This window comes from Camelus dromedarius, chromosome 12 (genome assembly GCF_036321535.1).
Source record: "Camelus dromedarius isolate mCamDro1 chromosome 12, mCamDro1.pat, whole genome shotgun sequence".
Lineage (NCBI taxonomy): Eukaryota > Metazoa > Chordata > Mammalia > Artiodactyla > Camelidae > Camelus > Camelus dromedarius.
Genome location: NC_087447.1, coordinates 45416606 through 45434756, shown reverse-complemented (window position 1 = coordinate 45434756; position 18151 = coordinate 45416606). Strand labels below are relative to the sequence as shown.

At 38.8% G+C, this 18151-nt stretch overlaps 3 protein-coding genes across 3 annotated transcripts in view; all 3 read right to left on the bottom strand.

The window, feature by feature from the left end:
• Nucleotides 1-3030: 3030 nt before the first annotated feature.
• On the bottom strand, nt 3031-8450 carry LOC105097952 (hemoglobin subunit epsilon-like). Its single transcript, XM_010990587.3, is given in 4 exon segments — nt 3031-3159; nt 8013-8238; nt 8360-8423; nt 8426-8450. Coding segments are annotated over 4 exon segments (441 nt in total). The 5' UTR covers nt 8448-8450.
• Nucleotides 8451-13369: 4919 nt separating this feature from the next.
• Nucleotides 13370-15092, bottom strand: LOC135322589 (hemoglobin subunit epsilon-2-like). The gene is made up of 2 exons (XM_064491866.1): nt 14876-15092; nt 13370-13560 (listed from the first exon to the last, which is right to left on the bottom strand). The coding sequence occupies exons 1-2, from the start codon at nt 15023-15025 to the stop codon at nt 13483-13485; spliced, it is 228 nt and encodes a 75-aa protein (XP_064347936.1). The 5' UTR covers nt 15026-15092; the 3' UTR covers nt 13370-13482.
• Nucleotides 15093-16815: 1723 nt separating this feature from the next.
• The window catches only part of HBE1 (hemoglobin subunit epsilon 1), a 1415-nt gene continuing 79 nt past the window's right edge, over nt 16816-18151 (bottom strand). The window contains exons 1-3 of the mRNA XM_010990586.2: nt 18139-18151; nt 17793-18015; nt 16816-16944 (exon numbers count right to left, since the gene is read on the bottom strand). The exon at nt 18139-18151 is cut by the window's right edge and continues 79 nt beyond it. Coding sequence (XP_010988888.1) covers nt 16816-16944; nt 17793-18015; nt 18139-18151 — 365 coding nt within the window. The remainder of the gene's footprint in view (nt 16945-17792; nt 18016-18138) is intronic.

The following is an 18151-nucleotide window of genomic DNA, read 5'->3' as shown; positions in this document are numbered from 1 at the left end:
AATCTTCGCTCTATATAGCTTTTCCAGTAGTCCCTCTCCTATTTTCTTCCCCCATGTAATGAATCCTGTTAACTTCTTAGGCGGGAAAAAACTTCTGAAGTGTAGAATTCTGCTGCTGCTGATAAATTGGGAGCTCAAAATCTGCAGTTACTAACTACTATATATAAAAAACATAAGTAACAAGTTTCTACTGTATAGCACAGGGAACTATATTCAATATCTTATAGTAACCTATAATGAAAAAGAATCTGAAAACGAATATGTCTGTGTATGTATGAGTGAAACATTATGCTGTATATCAGAAATTGACACAACACTGTAAACTGACTATACTTAAATAGAAAAAAAAGATGCTATCAATTATTTAAAAAAAAAAATGTAATTGAAAGGGCAAATCAGCCAGCATAAGATCTCAGAGCTCCCTGGGGGACTGTTGGTTATTTTCTCTACTTTCTATCATCTCTACCCTCTACATCTCCTCCCCTTCCTGAATTTCCATTTCCTTTCAGAAAGGAAAGGGCCATACATTTTTCACTTACCGTGTTTCTCCTTAGGCTCTTCTGATTCAGACACTTCGATGTCTGGAATCACCTCTCTCTCTCCTTTGCCGTCACTGGCAGCACATATTTAACAAAAATGTCTCAACCTTTTCGGTCTAATGCTCTGAAATGTCAACTGAAATATTTTTTGGTGAAGTAGAAGAAAAAGACTTTGCTATTTCTAGTTGTTCCAACGAAATTCATAAAATGCCCACTTTCATTGCTCCATTCTCCAAAATATTTTTTCCATCATTGCTTAATAAATAAAGATCCCTCACCCCTTTTACTTGTCCCAAGCTTCATCAAGTCCTTGGAACAAATTCTCTCTGATTATTCTCAGACATGCAGGAAAGGTTTGGTTCTTGTCTGGCTATCTGGAGGTTAGGGCAGAATTATACGCCCATAAAAAATTATATGGGTAAAAAAGAATTTAAACATTTTCAATTTATATTCATTCTTTTCTAAAACCCTGAAGCAAAGAAGATCTTACTATTGGTCTATCCCCGGGACAAAATTCCACATGATGACCTCTGGAAAAAGAGCTCTTTCAAATGTTTTAAATGTTAAAAACAAAAAAAACTAACTAACTAAAAAAACACGTTTACTCTGAACTTTAGGTTTTGAGTTTCATTTTATTAAATTTAAACCTCCATTAGCTTTATCACTGTTTTACATTCATACTGTTTTCAAGCTCCTGTTTTCACACCCCTGATATCAGAGGTCAGCAATATGTATGTGAAAGGACTGCTTCTGGGGAAGTTTGGACATGTCTTTTCAGGAAACCTGTGTCATGGAAAACTCACAGACCTTATTAAATAACAATATAGAATACAACTGTATTTTCCTGTAAAGAGGCAAATTGTCAAGGCTACAATTTTGCTGTCTTGAATGACAGAAATGATCACCTACTTAAAGACTTCCCTGCCATTTCCTGTTTTCAGAAATGGTTTTCTTAAATTATTTTCATTTTAATTAATTCATTCATTCATTTATTGAAGTATAGGTGATCTGCAATATCATATTAGTTTTGGGTGTACAACATAGTGATTCGATATTTTTATAAATCATACTCCATTTAAAATTATAATGAAATGTTGGCTACATACCCTGTGCTGTACACTATATCCTTGTTACTTATCCATCTTATACATGGTAGTTTGTGTCTCTTAATTCCCTACCCCAAGGTGTCCCTCCCCACTTCCCTCTCCCCAGTGGTAACCTTTTGTTCTCTAAATCTATATGTCAGTTTCTGTTTTTTTTTTAATATTAATTTGTCCATTTTGGTTTTTAGATTCCATATATAAGTGACAGCATACAGTATTCGTCTTTCTCTGTCTGACTAATTTCACTTAGCATAATACCCTCCAGATCAATCCATGTTGTTGCAACTGGCAAATTTTCATTCTTTTTTATGCCCAAGTAATATTCCATTGTGCATGCATATGTGTGTGTGTGTGTACCTAAATTTTCCTATTTTATCATCCTTCTTATGCCTTCCTCTGCCATGAATGGCCTATGAGTCACTTGTCTTTACTTACAACTGCTGCAGCCACCACAATCCGAGTCCCAGGACAAGAGTTGCTACTGACTTTCACTGTTGCTACTTAGTGTGACTAAAGAGTGAAACAGGCTTCCCCTAATATCCATAACCCTGCAGGGACAAGGCTGCAAATTGTAATAAGACATCAAAAGCTCAGACATCCTAGGCAAAAATAAGAAAGAGTGAATAGTGACAAATGGGGTTATGTTCAAAGCCTTGAGCTCAAATCCAGATCAGCACTCAAAGGTTCTGGAAAACTTCTTGGGCCCACTGCCATCTTCACCAATGCGAGCTCACTTGTCCTCTGTGAAGGGATCCACAGCATGTCTACTGTACTTTGATTCCAGCCCCACTGAGCACTAACACACACACACACACACACACACACACACACACACACACTACAAGTCCCCGAGAGAGACCTTTTTTACCCCTTACTTCAGTCTGTCAATTTTACCTAATCACTACCCTTCTATGCCAGGATGTGCCTAGTCTGAGTATAATTAAGAGGAAAAGTATTAACCTTCTTCAAGAGAATCAGGACATTTATGCAGTGATGCGTTGTTATGTCATTTGTTGCAAAAATTACATTCAATTAGAACTTCTGTGTACATGCTCTCATATTCAGTTTTAAATTCCCCAAATAGACCATTTCAGCAATCTAATCTGTATTTTTCTGCGTAAAGCACGGTCATTATTTACTCTTCTCTCCCAGATGTACAATCTCTTGGTTACCTCAGTTTTAGCATTCTTTCAAAAATGGTGAAGGAAAATAAAATAAAGCAAGATATGTTCAAATCAAATAAGTGAAATGAACCAGAGAACTGAGCTGAAAGTTCTTTATCAGACAGAAGCCACACTCCTGAGGATGGACATGACTTCCCCAAGTTCAGAAGATAGAATCTAGGGAAATAGTATCTTCCCATGGTCATCAAGAGCTAAGCCAAGATCTCAGTGGTACTTATGGGCCAGGGCATTGGCCACACCCACCATCACCTTCTGATAGGCAGCCTGCAGGTCCGGGGTGAATTCCTTGCCAAAGTGACGAGCCAGCACAACCACCAGCACGTTGCCCAGGAGCTGTGTGGAAGAGATAAGAAGCAAGGGCATGGTTAGCAGAGGGAGCAGAGGGACCCGGCTTGGACTCAGAGTATTTCAGTCTCATCCCAAGCTGTGCCCCTAAATATAAGCGGAACGATCGCCGAAGTGCAGAGGTTGCTCTTGATGTGAGTCCCCCACCATCAGCCTGAATTTATATTTAGAAATGTTTCTCCCTTTCTGCCTTAATTCCGAACTTAAGTCATCATTGTTGTCCTTTAGAACCATATGAAGAAGCAACACTACTTTTTATCCTGCTTGCTTTGAAAGGAAGAGATAAGGGAAAAATCAACATTAGATAACATTTTCTTTTTTTGTTAACCTTTGTTTCAAATGTTATTCCCAGGCTTCTTCCACTTAATTAGCTCCAAAGAATGAATTATGTGTAAAGCAAAAACTGAAAAGAGCTGCAATATTCAGGGGCTGGGGCTTAAAAAATATTAGAGACCTAGATTTTATCAGATTCATAAACAAAATATTAAAAAGCAGTCATAATATAAAATAGCAGCCCCTGGTAACTTCTTCAAGTTTTATCTTCTTCAGAAGTTGACTCAAGTCAGTTTGCTTCACTCTTGGACATCTCATCAAATTCTCCACAAGATCTGGAACTTCATAATCCTTATCCTCTCTAGTAGCAAGTGGTGTTTTTCCATCCACAGATTGATTGGGCAGAGGTGCAGGCAGTCTCCTTAAACTGGTCAGACTGTCTGTGCCAAGCTGGATTAAGATGCTGGGTAGCATTTCTGTCAGCTGCTTTAGCCTGTAGTGATGAAAGTATTTGCTGCCAGAGATGCCTGAAGTGTGTCGCTGCTCTTTGGTTTGTGAACATATTCACCTCTTCAATACCAGAGTGCAAAAATATGCGCAAAATGCATTAAAGACCTAAATGTAACACCGGATACTATAAAACTCCTAGAGGAAAGCATAGACAGAACACTCTTTAGCATAAATCATAGCGGTATTTTTTGGATCCATCTCTCAGCATAATGGAAATAAGAAAAAATAAACAAATGGGACCTAATTAAACTTAAAAGCTTTTGAACAGCAAATGAAACCATAAACAAAACAAAAGACAACCTACAAAATGGGAAAAATTATTTGCAAATGATGAGACCGACAATGGATTAATTTCCAGAATATACAAACAGCTCATACAGCTCAGTATCAAAAACAAACAAACAAATACCAACCCAATCAAAAAATGGGCAGAAGATCTAAATAGACATTTCTCCAAAGGAAGCATACAAATGGCCAACAGGCATATGAAAAGAAGCTCAATATTGCTAATTATTAGAGAAATGGAAATCAAAACTACAATGAGGTATCACCTCACACCAGTCAGAATGGCCATAATCAAAAAGTCTGCAAATAATAAATGCTGGAGAGGGTGTGGAGATAAAGGAACCTCATACACTGTTGGTAGGGATGTAAATTGGTACATCCACCATGGGAAACAGCATTGAGGTTCCTTAAAAAACTAAAAATAAATTTACCATATGATCTAGCAATCCCACTCCTGGACATATATCAGGAGGAAACTCTAATTTGAAAAGATACATGCACCCCAGTGTTCATAGCAGCACTATTTACAATAGCCAAGACATGGAAGCAAACTAAATGTCCATCAACAGATGAATGGCTAAAGATGTGGAATATCACAATGGAATATTACCCAGCCATAAAAAATGAATGAAATAATGCCATTTTCAGCAACATGGATGGACCTAGAAATTATCATTTTAAGTGAAGTAAGTCAGGCAGAGAAAAACAGCTATCAAATGATGTCACTTATATGTGGAATCTTAAAAAGTGATACAAATGAACTTATTTACAAAACAGAAATAGACTCACAGACATAGAAAGCAAACTTAGGGTTAGCAAAGGGGAAAGGAGGGAGGGATAAACTAGAAGTTTAGGATTAACATATATGCACTACTATATATAAAATAGCCAACAAGGAACTACTGTATAGCATAGGGAACTATATTCATTATCTTATAATAATCTATAATGGAAAAGAATCTGAAAAAGAAAAAAAGAATATATATATATATATATATATAAACTGAATCACTTTGCCATACACCTGAAACTAACACAGCATTGTAAATCAACTGTACTTCAAAAAAAAATTGTATAAATTTGTTTTAGAGGGTAGAATAATGAGAGAAAAATAGTATGATATTGGAGTAGGGAGGGAAGTACAAATGCCATCTTCATTTTCAGACTTGAGCAATTAATAATGAGCAATTGATAATGTGATAGTCATTAAGATGAGGAACACAAAAAGAAGGCTAAATTAGCAGGAATCAGTTAGGAAAAGATCAGGAGGTCAGCCTTGGACATACTTTGCTTATGCACTATTGAGCAATCCAAAATGAAATATTAAGCAAATAGTTAGACATATAGATCTGAAGTGCAGAAATAATGCAATCAGTTCAAGAATATAGAATGAAACAGGGAACAGAGGAATAATAGATCATAGTGCATCATACAAACCACTACTGCTCCCTTTTCAGAAATAACAGACAACACACTTTACAAATGTCTCCTTGAAATCTGGGAACATATTTATGAGTTAGGAATTATTATCCCATATTACAAACAAAGGAATTGATTCTGAAAAATGTTAACTGAACTTTTTAAGGTGATAGGTTGATAATTCGATCCTTATTAATCCCAAAGCCCTGGCTTTTCACTTCTATGCAAGGGACTTGGGTCCAGAAATTTGAAGTGATTTTTACAAAAGTGACTGTGCCCACAAGTGAATTCTAGGCATTTTCTGTTCTGTTAATAGATTTCTTCTTTTCATTCACCAGACAGGGAACCTGGCTATCATCTGTGAGCTCTCCACTCTCTATTTCACAATGTTTCGAGTCCTGAAGCATCTTTGCCACAATGGTCCTTTACTTGATTTTTCCTTCGGTTCATTGTTCCTGTCAAGTTTAGACCTTTACCTATCACTTCACTGTAATCACAGCAAATTCCTGCAGCCACATCCAAAGTAGATTCTGCCTTGTCAGGTCTATGCCCACACATGGATCAATTTCCCTAAAATTTCCTATTCATGATGTCACTTTCTTGTACAAGAAACCTCACTGGTTCTTTTTACTTGTGATAATAGCTTCTTTTCCTGCTTTTTAAGGGCCAATTTCTCTTGTGCCAATTAGACCTGGCAAGCTGATTCCTGAATTTTCCCACACAAATGGCCTTTTATCTCCACCAAAGGCTTAATTGAATAAATATGTTCCAGGTCACAGAGCTGGCAAGTAGTGTACAGATTCAAACCAAGGCTTTCAGTTCAGCCTTAGGGATGGTTCCTCCATTAATAGCATTGAAGATGCTATAACTGCATTATTGCTGTTAAAAATATGTTTCTTATATTAAATAGAAGAGAATTATAGTCCAAAAAGAACTCCACCCTAAGTGTATAAAAGTAACAGCCTATAGAGGTCCCCTACTTCATGTCTTAACTACTCACTGTCAGCAATCATCTTGCATTTCTCAAGAGTAACTCCATTTTCTTCCTTTTTCTAAAGACCTTGTTCAACTCAAGGGTCTACTTTCCATTCCTAGGAGAACTACCCATCGAAGCCACTCTTATCCTGTAGAATCCTGTGAGTCTCTTCTATATCCTCTCCAAACTCCCATATTCCCATTCCCATTGGAGTGCTTTCTTTTAACTGAATCAACATAAAACATAAAGACAGAGAAAATACAAGGATGTTCCTTATAGAGCATTGTTTCTTATTTTATTTTTATTATAAAGGAGTTAAGTATGGAGACAAGACATTGTCTCCAGTCTTCAGGAGATGGACTCTTGGGACACAGGCACCAACATAGTTGGCCAGTCAACTAGTGGTACCTGTGGGCCAGAGCATTAGCCACAGCATCCGTCACCTTCTGCCAGGCAGCCTGCATCTGTGGGGTAAATTCCTTGTTGAAGTGTGTTGCCAAGACAATTGATATCATGTTGCCTAGGAGCTGGGGATGAGAAGAAGATAATACACAGTAAATAAACGGCCTCAAGCTTGCCTTGCAGCAAATAGATGCACCATCCGTTTCCTTCCTAATAAGAGTTTGAGCAACTTTCACGGTCATGCTCCCACAAAAGTGCATCATTATAGAATTGACATTGGCTTCAGTGCCTCTCAGCTAAAAACCTCCGCTGTGTTCTATTCTTCTCCACATTTGCCCTGCAAGCACCCAACCCCAGAACATTGCTATGGGCTACTTCTCTCCTTTTTTTAAAAGTAAAATCATAGGACTGTAAGGTCTCTTAATTGTGTAGTTTAAGTCCCCAGATATTGCATACATTCAGATGGGTTGGACACCCATTTGACAAGGAATCCAGTGCCTTGTATACAAGAACATCTCATGACTGCTGGGGTTGGGGGTGGGGGGCATAGGGAAATCATGAAAAAATCTCTTTTACTTTGCCCTGCACAGTTCTGGTTCATAACTCAGGAACCATGAATGTATTCATCAATTTTCTTAGAAAAGTTCAGTTGCACAAGTCAAGATGTACTTCTCCCTGACTCAATTTGTATTCCCTAGGCCAAAACATTCAGCTCAGTTTTGGCCAGTGTTCTTGACAATATGTATTTTTTCAGCGCTATCAGATGAATAGTAGCCTTCATTAGTCATAGTAATTACTCCACTTGGTCTTACCTTTGACCTTTGGAACAACTGAAATGCCAAAATCAAGGCTTTCCCTGAAATATTGCCTCCCAAAAATACCTCAAAAGGATAAGCTTTAAGTACCTGTGTTCTCTACCATAACCACACAGATACCTGGGAGGAGAGAACAGGGCACACACGTGCCTAGAACTCACCCTGAAGTTCTCAGGATCCACATGCAACTTGTCACAGGGCAACTCAATCAGCTTAGCAAAAGTGCCCTTGAAGTCTTCCATGTGCTTAACAGCATTTCCAAAGGAGGTCAGCACCTTCTCGCCATGGGCCTGGATCTTGGGGTTGCCAATTATTGCAGACTCAGAGTATAAGTTGCCAAAATTGTCAAAGAAACGCTGGGTCCATGGGTGGACGACCAGGAGTCTATGGGATGATCATAGTCACAGAGCAGATGGTGAGTCAGGGTATGTAAGAAACTTAACCAGTCCTTCTTTCTGGAACACTTCCTGCCTTTCTGCGCCCTGCCCCAGCCTCCAGTGCTTCCCTGCCCAGGCGCTCACCTCTGGCCACCTCCACGTTCACCTTGGACCACAGGCTAGCAATGGCAGCCTCTCCTCAGCAGTGAAATGCACCATGGTGTCTGGGAGCTTATGGTGATCACCAGAGTGCCAGAGCAAGTTTGTGCCACTGCTTCTCTACATGGCCTTTTGTTCTTCCTCTCTTGTCCCCAGGCCCTTGCTTCTCCCAATAAAACGATACTATTGGTCAAGGGTGGGTTGTCACCACCAAGGGTGGAACTTGGACAAGGGAGGGTCAGCAAGATGGACATTTGTGTCTCTGATAGTGTTGGGTGGCTCCATCAGGGGGCTTCTGCTGTCCTCTCCCCTACCATCTATTCTGCAGTTCATATCTCAATCTCTCCACCTCCACTATCCCTGAAGCAATCAGTAGGCTGACCTACTAGAATTAGGAAGGGTAAGAATTAGAGATCTATTGGACATTATGTCAAGTGTTTACAAGACTTCATTCTGCTGTTCACCAAGGTTATAGAAGAAGCCACAGCTCTTCTGAGTTACCAATTTTTTTAATTCTTTTTTTTTTAATTAAAAAAAAATTGGAGGGCGGGAGGGAGGTGATTAGGTATATTTATTTTAATGGAGGTACTGGGAATTGAACCCAGGACCTCCTGCATGTTAAGCATGCACTCTACCACTGAGCTGTACCCTCCCCCAGTTACCAAGTTTTGTAAAGCTTAGGTGGGGCTCATAATTTATAGTTCTTGTAAACAAGAAGAAAGACCCCAGTCCAGCATCACTTTGTGAACAAGATAGATAAGACTGGGTAATTTAGAGAAAAACTGAGCTTGAGTTGAACTCATTGTTGTTGAGTTCTATTAATAATATATGCACTTGTCTGAACATATTTTTCTCATTCTGATTATATGGACAAGTGTCTCTGGCCAATACATGTATCTACACATTTTTGTCAGAGAATATGCAATTGAGTGTTGGGGAAAATGAGTTCTTGTGATCAGTGAAGAGAGTATTAGAATTCTCCTTGGCAATGGCTAGGGATTAAGGGAGTTGTGTCTGGTGTTTGCTCTCTTCCTGTGTTTAACGTTCCCTTCTGTCTAATCAGGCAGAGACATTCTTCACTGATAGTATACCACACACCACTGCCACTGTGATCTAAGGTACTTTGGTCTCATGCATCTCAAACAAGCATTTATAGAACTAGACAGGGTATACACGTCTAGTGAGAGAGGGAATGGTTCATTTTATTTTATTTTCTCAGAATTTATTGCTCTTGCATTTTGAGCTCTAGAAAGCAGTTTTTTTGTTTCTCCTTGAGATCAATATTACCACCCCCCAAAAATATATGTATATATACATGGAGTTTATTTATTCTGTATAATAAATATATACATATAGGTATATGCATATACATATGTGTAATAAATAATCTACATGTATATTTATAGTGTTATCCTAAAATTTGAACAGTTCAAGCCAATATTATTATTGCTGAATTTCTACTATTAGAAAAATCTTTAAAAAAGAAAAGAAAAGAAAAGAAATCTTTTCTGTCTATTTGATATAGTGAGAGAATTTTATCTTTTCAGTTTAGAAAAGACTTAAATGTAAAATGTGGATAAGAAGTGCTAAGTTTCCAGAAGCTAGTTTACCATGACCAACTTGACTATCTGTGAGCTTTCAGTCCCCAGCTGTGTTGATGTGAGCATTTTGGTACAGAGATAGAAGGAAAAGAGTTTGAATTAATGCCAAAAGGATTTGCTTCAAGAGAAGAGATCCATGAAATAAAAGAAAGGAGAGGAAATTCTGACCACAGCTAGGAATCCCACTTAGACTCAGTTGTGGGTGTGGCTTGCAGGGGTGGCTCCAGGTACTTGCTGATGTACTTGATCCTCATACCCATCTTCACAGGAGTGCATGCACAGTGCAATCCCTCAGACTCAGGGACATTGGCTACACTAATAAATGTTGATGAATAACTGCTCATCTTTCCAGCAAACCAGGTAGTGATTCTAAAAGTTACCTCTAACTTCTGTTTTTCTCTCATCCTTTTTAGACAGTCACTTTCCGAGACTTTTTGATTCTTTTTGATCATGATTGTTCCACATTTCCAGTTTATTCCATGCCCACTGCTCCCACTGTTACCTAGATGCTTGTCACATCAAGGCTAGATCATCATCTTAGTCATCTAACTGTCTTCCACTCCTTCATGATGTATTAAAAACATGCATGTATTGAGGCCACTCATGCCATGCATTGTTTTAAACAGCGGGAATATTGGATGAACAAAACAGTTTAATCTAATCTCATGATGCTCACATTCTAGTGGACAGAGAAGACTAACATTAACAATTAAGCTAGTAAATAAATAGGATAACTTCAGATTGTGTTTTATGACAAGAAGGAAATGCATCTGATGATATAGTAGCAAGTGATGACAGAAAAATAATATAAAGATACATGTCCTAAAGGAAGTCACACTTGAAGCAAAAGCCTTGATGACAAGATGGGGTTAGGCACGAGTCATGTGGAGAAACAAGTTGCTGGAAGTGGGAAGGTTAAGTGCAAAATTCTGAGGCTGGAGAGAAAAGAAAAAAGAGAGAAAGGAAAAACAAACTTGAGGTTTAGATAAAAACATTACAAAGGCAGAGTAAAATGTGTTAAGGGAAGAGTGGGAGGAAGTAAAGTTGGAGAGGTGAGCCTAGGCCTTATTATTTTGGTACATGAGATTAGAGTGGGTATTATATTTTGACTTTATTTTTTAATTTTTAAAATTTAATTCCAGTTTTATTGAGATATAATTGACATACAGCCCTGCATAAGTTTAAGGTGTACAGCGTAATGATTTGACTTACATATATTGTGAAAAGATTGCCACACTTAGTTAACATCTAATATCTAATATAGATAACAAAAAAAGAAAAAAAATTTCTCTTTATAACGAGAACTTTTAGGGTGTTCTCTTAGCAGCTTTCAAATATACCATACAGCAGTGTTAACGATAGTCATCTTGTTGTAAATTACATCCCTAGTACTCATTTATCTTATAACTGGAAGTTTATAAATTTAGCCCACCTTAATCAACTTCCTCGACTCCTTACCCCCACGTCTGCTAAGGCTTTAGAATAAAAATGAAAGCCAGTAGAGATGTGTAAATCTTGCATTCACATAATGTCTCATCTATTCAGTGCCCACATCCAAACTAATCTTCCTAACTTCTCTGTTTATCACATTGTACTCTTGCCTAAAAACAGGCATTAACTTCTAGTCATAGAAAAAAAATCCTGTGATCTAGCCTCTCCAACCACTCTATGCTATTTCTTTCCTTTTCCTTTTGATCTCACGGTACTGATCTGTGGCTCTGAGCTGACTTTTGAGCCTCTTTTGGTTCATGTCCCCCACCTAAACCTTCATCTCTCTAAGCAGTTTGCAATGATCTCTCTCTCTTGAAATGCTGTAGTAGCCAATCTGCATGCTTGAGCATTGTCTCCCATTTTATTTATGTATGTATTGGTATACTATTATATATATATGTGGAATACTATTCAGCCATAAAAAAGAATAAAATAGTACCATTTGCAGCAACATGAATGAACCTGGAGATCGCCATTCTAAGTGAAGTGAGGCAGAAAGAGAAAGAAAAATGCCATATGATGTCACTTATATGTGGAATCTTAAAAAAAAAAAAAGGACACAAATGAACTTATCTACAAAATAGAAACAGACCGACATCGAGAATAAACTTATGGTTACCAGGGGGTAAAGAGGGTGAGAAGGGATACATTGGGAATTCAAAAATTGCACCTTTTGGGGAGTGATGGAAATGTTAGGTATCTTGATTGTGGTGTGGTTTCGTAAGTGTATACATCTATCAAAATTCATCTAATTGTACATCTGAAATATGTGTAGTTTACTGTACAGGAACCATGCCACAATAAAGGTGTTTAAAAAAAAGGAGAAATAAACCTTTGTTACAGCCTACAAAAACAAACAAACCAACCAAAAACAGCTGTTCCTTAGTGACTCTACACTCCTGGGCAGGGCTCTCCGTGATACTTGTGAGCCATGACTTTAACCAGTTCAGTCATTGTCTTCTGCCAAGCAGCCTGCACTTGAGGGGTGAATTCTTTTTCAAAATGGTTTATCAAGAAAAATCACTAGCTTCTTCCCAAGGTCTGTGGAGGTGGAAAGAGATAACAGATATGCACAGTAAGCAGAGAGCTCCAGGCTGGCCTTTCAACTCCCACCTGGAACCAAGCTGTGTCAACTTCCCTCAAAGCTGGGGCCTTGCCAAGGCACTAAACACTGCTGATTTATTCCTCTTGCTAGACTAATACCTGACCATAATTTCACTCTTTATATCTTCTTAACACCACCCACCTCATATTTTATGGGCTTAAAACCCAAAACTCATAGCTTTCTTTTTATGCCCACTCTAGACCACATGTCCTGGCTGTTTCCCTCCCTCAGACACACGTCACTCTGCTTCTGGATAGGATGTAAGTTTGAAATGGCTCTTTAGAAGCAATTTTGTACAAATATCCAGCAAATGTATTAATAGCCTTAGCAATATCTTTGTGAATTCTAGGTTTCTCCCTTAAATGGAGTCTATATATGCCTACGTAGCTATTTATACTCTGAGAAACAAATTCATCCCAGTACAGCTGATCAAAAACTACATTAGATAAACTCTAATCCCAAACTGTGCTCAATCCTCAGTTTGTACAGATAGGAATCTATCCTATACTACCACCAGCAATGCTTTTACATCTGTCATGAGTCCCTCCATTCTGCATTTCTTGCACTGAACCTTATGAAGCTTAATGACCCACAAGTTGTGTGTTGTCTTATCTAATCTCACAAATGTCTCTGTTTTATCCTCTTCACACGCCCCATCTCCAAAACATCCAATCCCCATGGAATTCTTGCTATCTTCTGAGTAGACACAAAAGCAAAAGGCACAGAGGAAAAGACAAGAACATTTCATATAGAGTATAATTTTTTTCATTTTATCAGGAGTTAAGTCTGGAGACAGGGCACTCTCTTGGAACACAGATCACTCCACCAGCTTGGTTGGACAGGCAATTCAGTGGTACCTGTGGGCCAGAGCATAAATCACAGTAGTTGTCAGCTTCTGTCAGGCATCCTGCATCTGTGAGGTAAATTCCTTGCTGAAGTGGGTTGCCAAGATTATCAAAATCACGTTGCCTAGGAGCTGGGGAGAGATTGCAGATGAAAAGAAGATAGTACACAGTAAACAGAAAGCCTCAATCTGGCCTTACAGTAGATAGATACAATACCCATTTGCTGCCTGACCTGAGTTTGAGCAACTTACAGGGCCACATTCCCACACACACACAAAAAAAAATGTCACTATGGGCTCCACGTTGGCTTCAATAGGACTCCCAGCTTTCTGTCTCCCGTTGTATTCTATCCTCCTGTCATTTGCCCTGCCAACTCACAATCCCAGAACATTGTTATGAATTGCTTTACTCTAGTCTTTTTTTTTTAAAAGGAAGACTATAGTACTTCCAGGGGTCTTAAGAAATAGTACATATAGCATATGGAACTATATTCAATATTTTGTAATAAACTATAATGAAAAAGAATCAGAAAAAAGAAAAATATGTGTATATATTTGTATAACAATCACTTTGCTGTACACCTGAAAGAAAAACAATATTGCAAAATAACTATACTTTAATTTTTAAAAAAGAAGTAGTGTAAGTCTCCAGTCATTACATGCGTACAATTTTCCTGAGCATTCATATAAAAAAGAACCCTGCACCATGGGTACGAGGACAAATTATCATTATGCAAGAGGAAATTTTCATCTTTTTGAAAAGCTTGCCCTTACTTTGTCCTTGTTGGTTCTGTTCTAACTTCAAGAACTGTGAATTTTAAAATGTTAAAAAAAAAAAAAAGGAACCGTGCCAAAAGTTGTCCATCAATTTTCACAGAAATTTTCAGTTACCAATGGCCAGATGCTCTTCTCCTTGCCCAAACTTGTGTCCCCAAGTCCAAGACATTGAGTTTAATTTCAGTCAGTACTCTTTATAAGATGTATTTTTCAGAAATATCAAATGCAAGTGGCCTTCTACTATGTCTATTTCTTATTCTACCTAGGCTCAGCTATGCCATTTACAGAACTCTTTCAAAATCAATCCCATCACCAAAATACCATTCCCCACAGCTAACCCCTATTTCACAAGAGGTAGCTGCTTCTGTTATCAAAAGTAGCATTAATTAACAGATACACATCACTGCATATAAAATAGATAAACAACAAGGACCTACTTGTATAACACAGGGATATATCTTCAGTATCTTGTAATGAGCCGTAAGGGAAAAGAAATGAAAAAAAAAAAAAAGTAAGTATGTATATGTATAACTGAATCTCTTTGCTGCACGCCTGAAACTAACATTGTGAATCGACTATGCTTCAGTGAAAAATAAGAATTAAAAAAAAAGTAGCCCTAGCACAGATACCTGGGATGAGAGAATGGAGCACACGCATGCCCAGAACTCACTCTGAAGTTCTCAGGATCCACAGGCAATGCATCACAGTGCCTCTCACTAGGCTTAGCAGAAGTGCCCTTGAGGTCATCCACATGCTTAACAGCATTTCCAAAGGAGGTCAGCTCCTTCCTGTCATAGGCCTTGACCTTGGGGTTGCCCATTATTGCAGACTCAGAGTATAAGTCAGAATAATAGTTGAGGGGCAAGAAAGATGAAGAGATTGATGGATTGAAAATGTACATTGCTCCCATTTGTTGACTGACTGATTATGTACAAAGGTTTAGTGCCGTGAATAGCCTCTGTTTACTCTGTTTAGAGGCATAATGAGCCTCTATAAGGCTCAGAGAGACCAGTACTGTTGACAGCCTGCGACTGTGTAATCATTGGTCTCTCATTCCCATTCTGGACACAAAAGGTCAAATTTGAAGGTAATTCACAGGACAAATTCTGATCAACATGTGGGAGCAATGAAATGCCTAATAGAGTTAAATTTGCCAAGATGTGGCACTCTAACTTGTAAAGTGTGGAAGTCTCAATCTTTGATATGAGAATTTGACTCAAGTCCTGAAGGTCTTAATTCCCTGAGCAACCTAGCAATAACTCCCTCAAGAGTGATTGAGTTAATGGCATCCCTATATGAGGGTTTCCAGGTCATCGCAGATCTCTTCTTGATAGACCCAGGCTGGGAGCTTTCGGTCATCTACCACCACCTACCTCCTTCCTCCTCATCTACCCTACCCGATTAGAAAACATGTCTTCTTCACTCTCGCTTTGTCTGTCCCTCACTTTATGCAGTCCTCGCTCCTCCTCTTGGGTTGAGGCCATTATGTCTGTTCCCCTAAACTAGCATCCATATCTAGTCTTTGCAATTTTTAAGTCATTTTGTGTGTATTAAGCAGATTACTTCCCTCCAAATCCTATTCCTTAAGTCGTTTAAAGTTCTAAGAATGTTTATTGTTTAATCTTGCCATTAGCATAGTAAGAGCTTTTACTGTTTTTTTCAAGCCCTTGCACTATCTAGCCTTTCTACTCACCTATGTCTTACTCTCCCTTCTACTTCCAGAGAGCCATTCTTATGCAAGTTACCAAGCCCTGGCTTGCTAGTTTTAGACAATGAGCTTTTTTTGGTATCTTAACTCCTACATGAAGACTTGATCATTCTCCCCCTGCCCCCGAAAATTTACACAATATCCTAACACTAACTTTATTTCAATTCATGTTACATTCAGTCGGAATGCACAGTGATTCCAAGTGTCTTAGCCTTGGCTCCCCAGGAAGACAGTAGGACCGTTTAGGAAAGAGCAGGCTGTTGTCGGTTCATGGAGACTTTTTCTGGAAGACCCTTAGCCATCCCTCAACTCATCTTCTTATCTCCAATCCAAACGCACAAGATATATGACAACTTAGCTCATTCAAAATGTACATTAGAGCCAACTGAAATAGTAACTCCAGCCTAGACCATAGATCCCTACAAAGCTTTCTTTTTTAAACTGAACTCTGGCAGGTACCACAAATCTACCTTATTTTCCCCTCAGATATGGCTTACTACCTCCTTTCTTTCCCCCTTTGGTAAGTTTTTGTTGCACTGTACCATAATAAGGTCTGCCCACTTAACTAACCACTTTCCACCCCAGAAAACTTCTCCATCTCAGCATCCTCCCAGATCATCCAGAATCCTCCCAAAATGTCTATCTTCTGTTGATGAGTCCCAGCACTCTTCTTAAAGGGCTCCTGTTTCTCCCTATGTCTCTTCCTCACCCCTCAGCCAATGAACCTTTTCTCCTTTAACACAAGAGTCAATGATGGAGAAGACACAATATTAATTTTTGATTAATGAATAGAATGTATTTTATTAAGAAGAAGCTGTGCTCTCAAGGCCAAACCCCAGTCCCCACATGCAGAAGGAAGGCGGTGGGGACACAAAAGGGCTCTGGTGAACTGAAAAGAGGACTCAATGGTACTTGTGGGCCAGAGCATTGGCGACACCAGCCACCAGCTTCTGCCAAGCAGCCTGCACATCAGGGGTGAAATCTCTACCAAAGTGAGAAGCCAGGACGATCACCATCACGTTGCCCAGGAGCTGTTAGGTAAAAGACAAAATGACAATTAGGCAGGTTGAGTAGAAGTTTCCAGAAAGAATTACAGGGAAAAAAATCTCAATACTCACACCCTCTCCCAACTCCACATCTTAAACTTCTTCAAAGATTGTGCCTATGCAATGAATTCAGATAAGCTAGTTCTTAAATTTAACTTCAAGTTTAAGTCCTTAAATTTTTAATTTTAATTAATGGGCCCTCCATTCAACATTCTGCCTACCTATATCCCCACCCTCTCTCACATTTCCCCACTTTCCTTTGTCTCTCTCCCTCCCTCTCACATTTACCCATGGTCTAATTTCTGTAATCATAGGATTTCAGAGCTACATAGGTTCTTAGAGTGTTTAGTAAAGTCTCCAACCAATGCAGGAATAAGCTTTCACATAGTCACAAAACTGACAAGGAATTTAAAATATTGGAGATTAGTTGTTGTATTTTTCTTTGAGACAATCTGCCTAAAATTTTTTTCTCCCAAATCTCTTTCTAAACTTCAATCATCAGGAACTACATAAAATAAGATATTTCTCCTTCCAAAAGGCAGGCCTTCATCCACCAAAAGCCAACTTCATTCCTCTTATTCGCTAGTGTAAACACATGCAGTTCTGACAAAAGTTCCTGAAAAGTTTTAAGCCAATTCAGGCTACTAGTAGCCCTTTACTGTCACTAGTTTTGAATCAAGATGGGCTTAGTTATGTCCACTGGAGGTCTGCCCCACAACACCAAGTTCAACCTATGATTTCTGAAATCTTTGCTATTCTTTCCAACCAAAGACACAACTTTCATTGTTAATCCAAAGTAAAAAGTGAAAAAAATGAGTATTTTCTGAACTCACCCTAAAGTTCTCAGGGTCCACGTGCAGCTTGTCACAGTGCAGCTCACTCAGCTTAGCAAAGGCGCCCTTGAGGTTGTCCATGTTCTTAATAGCATCTCCGAAGGAGGTCAGCACCTTCTTGCCATGGGCCTTGACCTTGGGATTTCCCATTATGGCAGAGGGAGAGGACAGGTTGCCAAAGCTGTCAAAGAACCTCTGGGTCCAGGGGTAGACTACCAGGAGCCTAGGAGACATGACCATAGCAGATGGAAGATCAGCAACTCTCCAAAACCTTGAGTACTTCCCTGGTCAATTTGCCAAGCTCATATTCACCATCCTCCCCCGTGCACTGAAATCCAGTTCCTACCTGCCCAGAACCT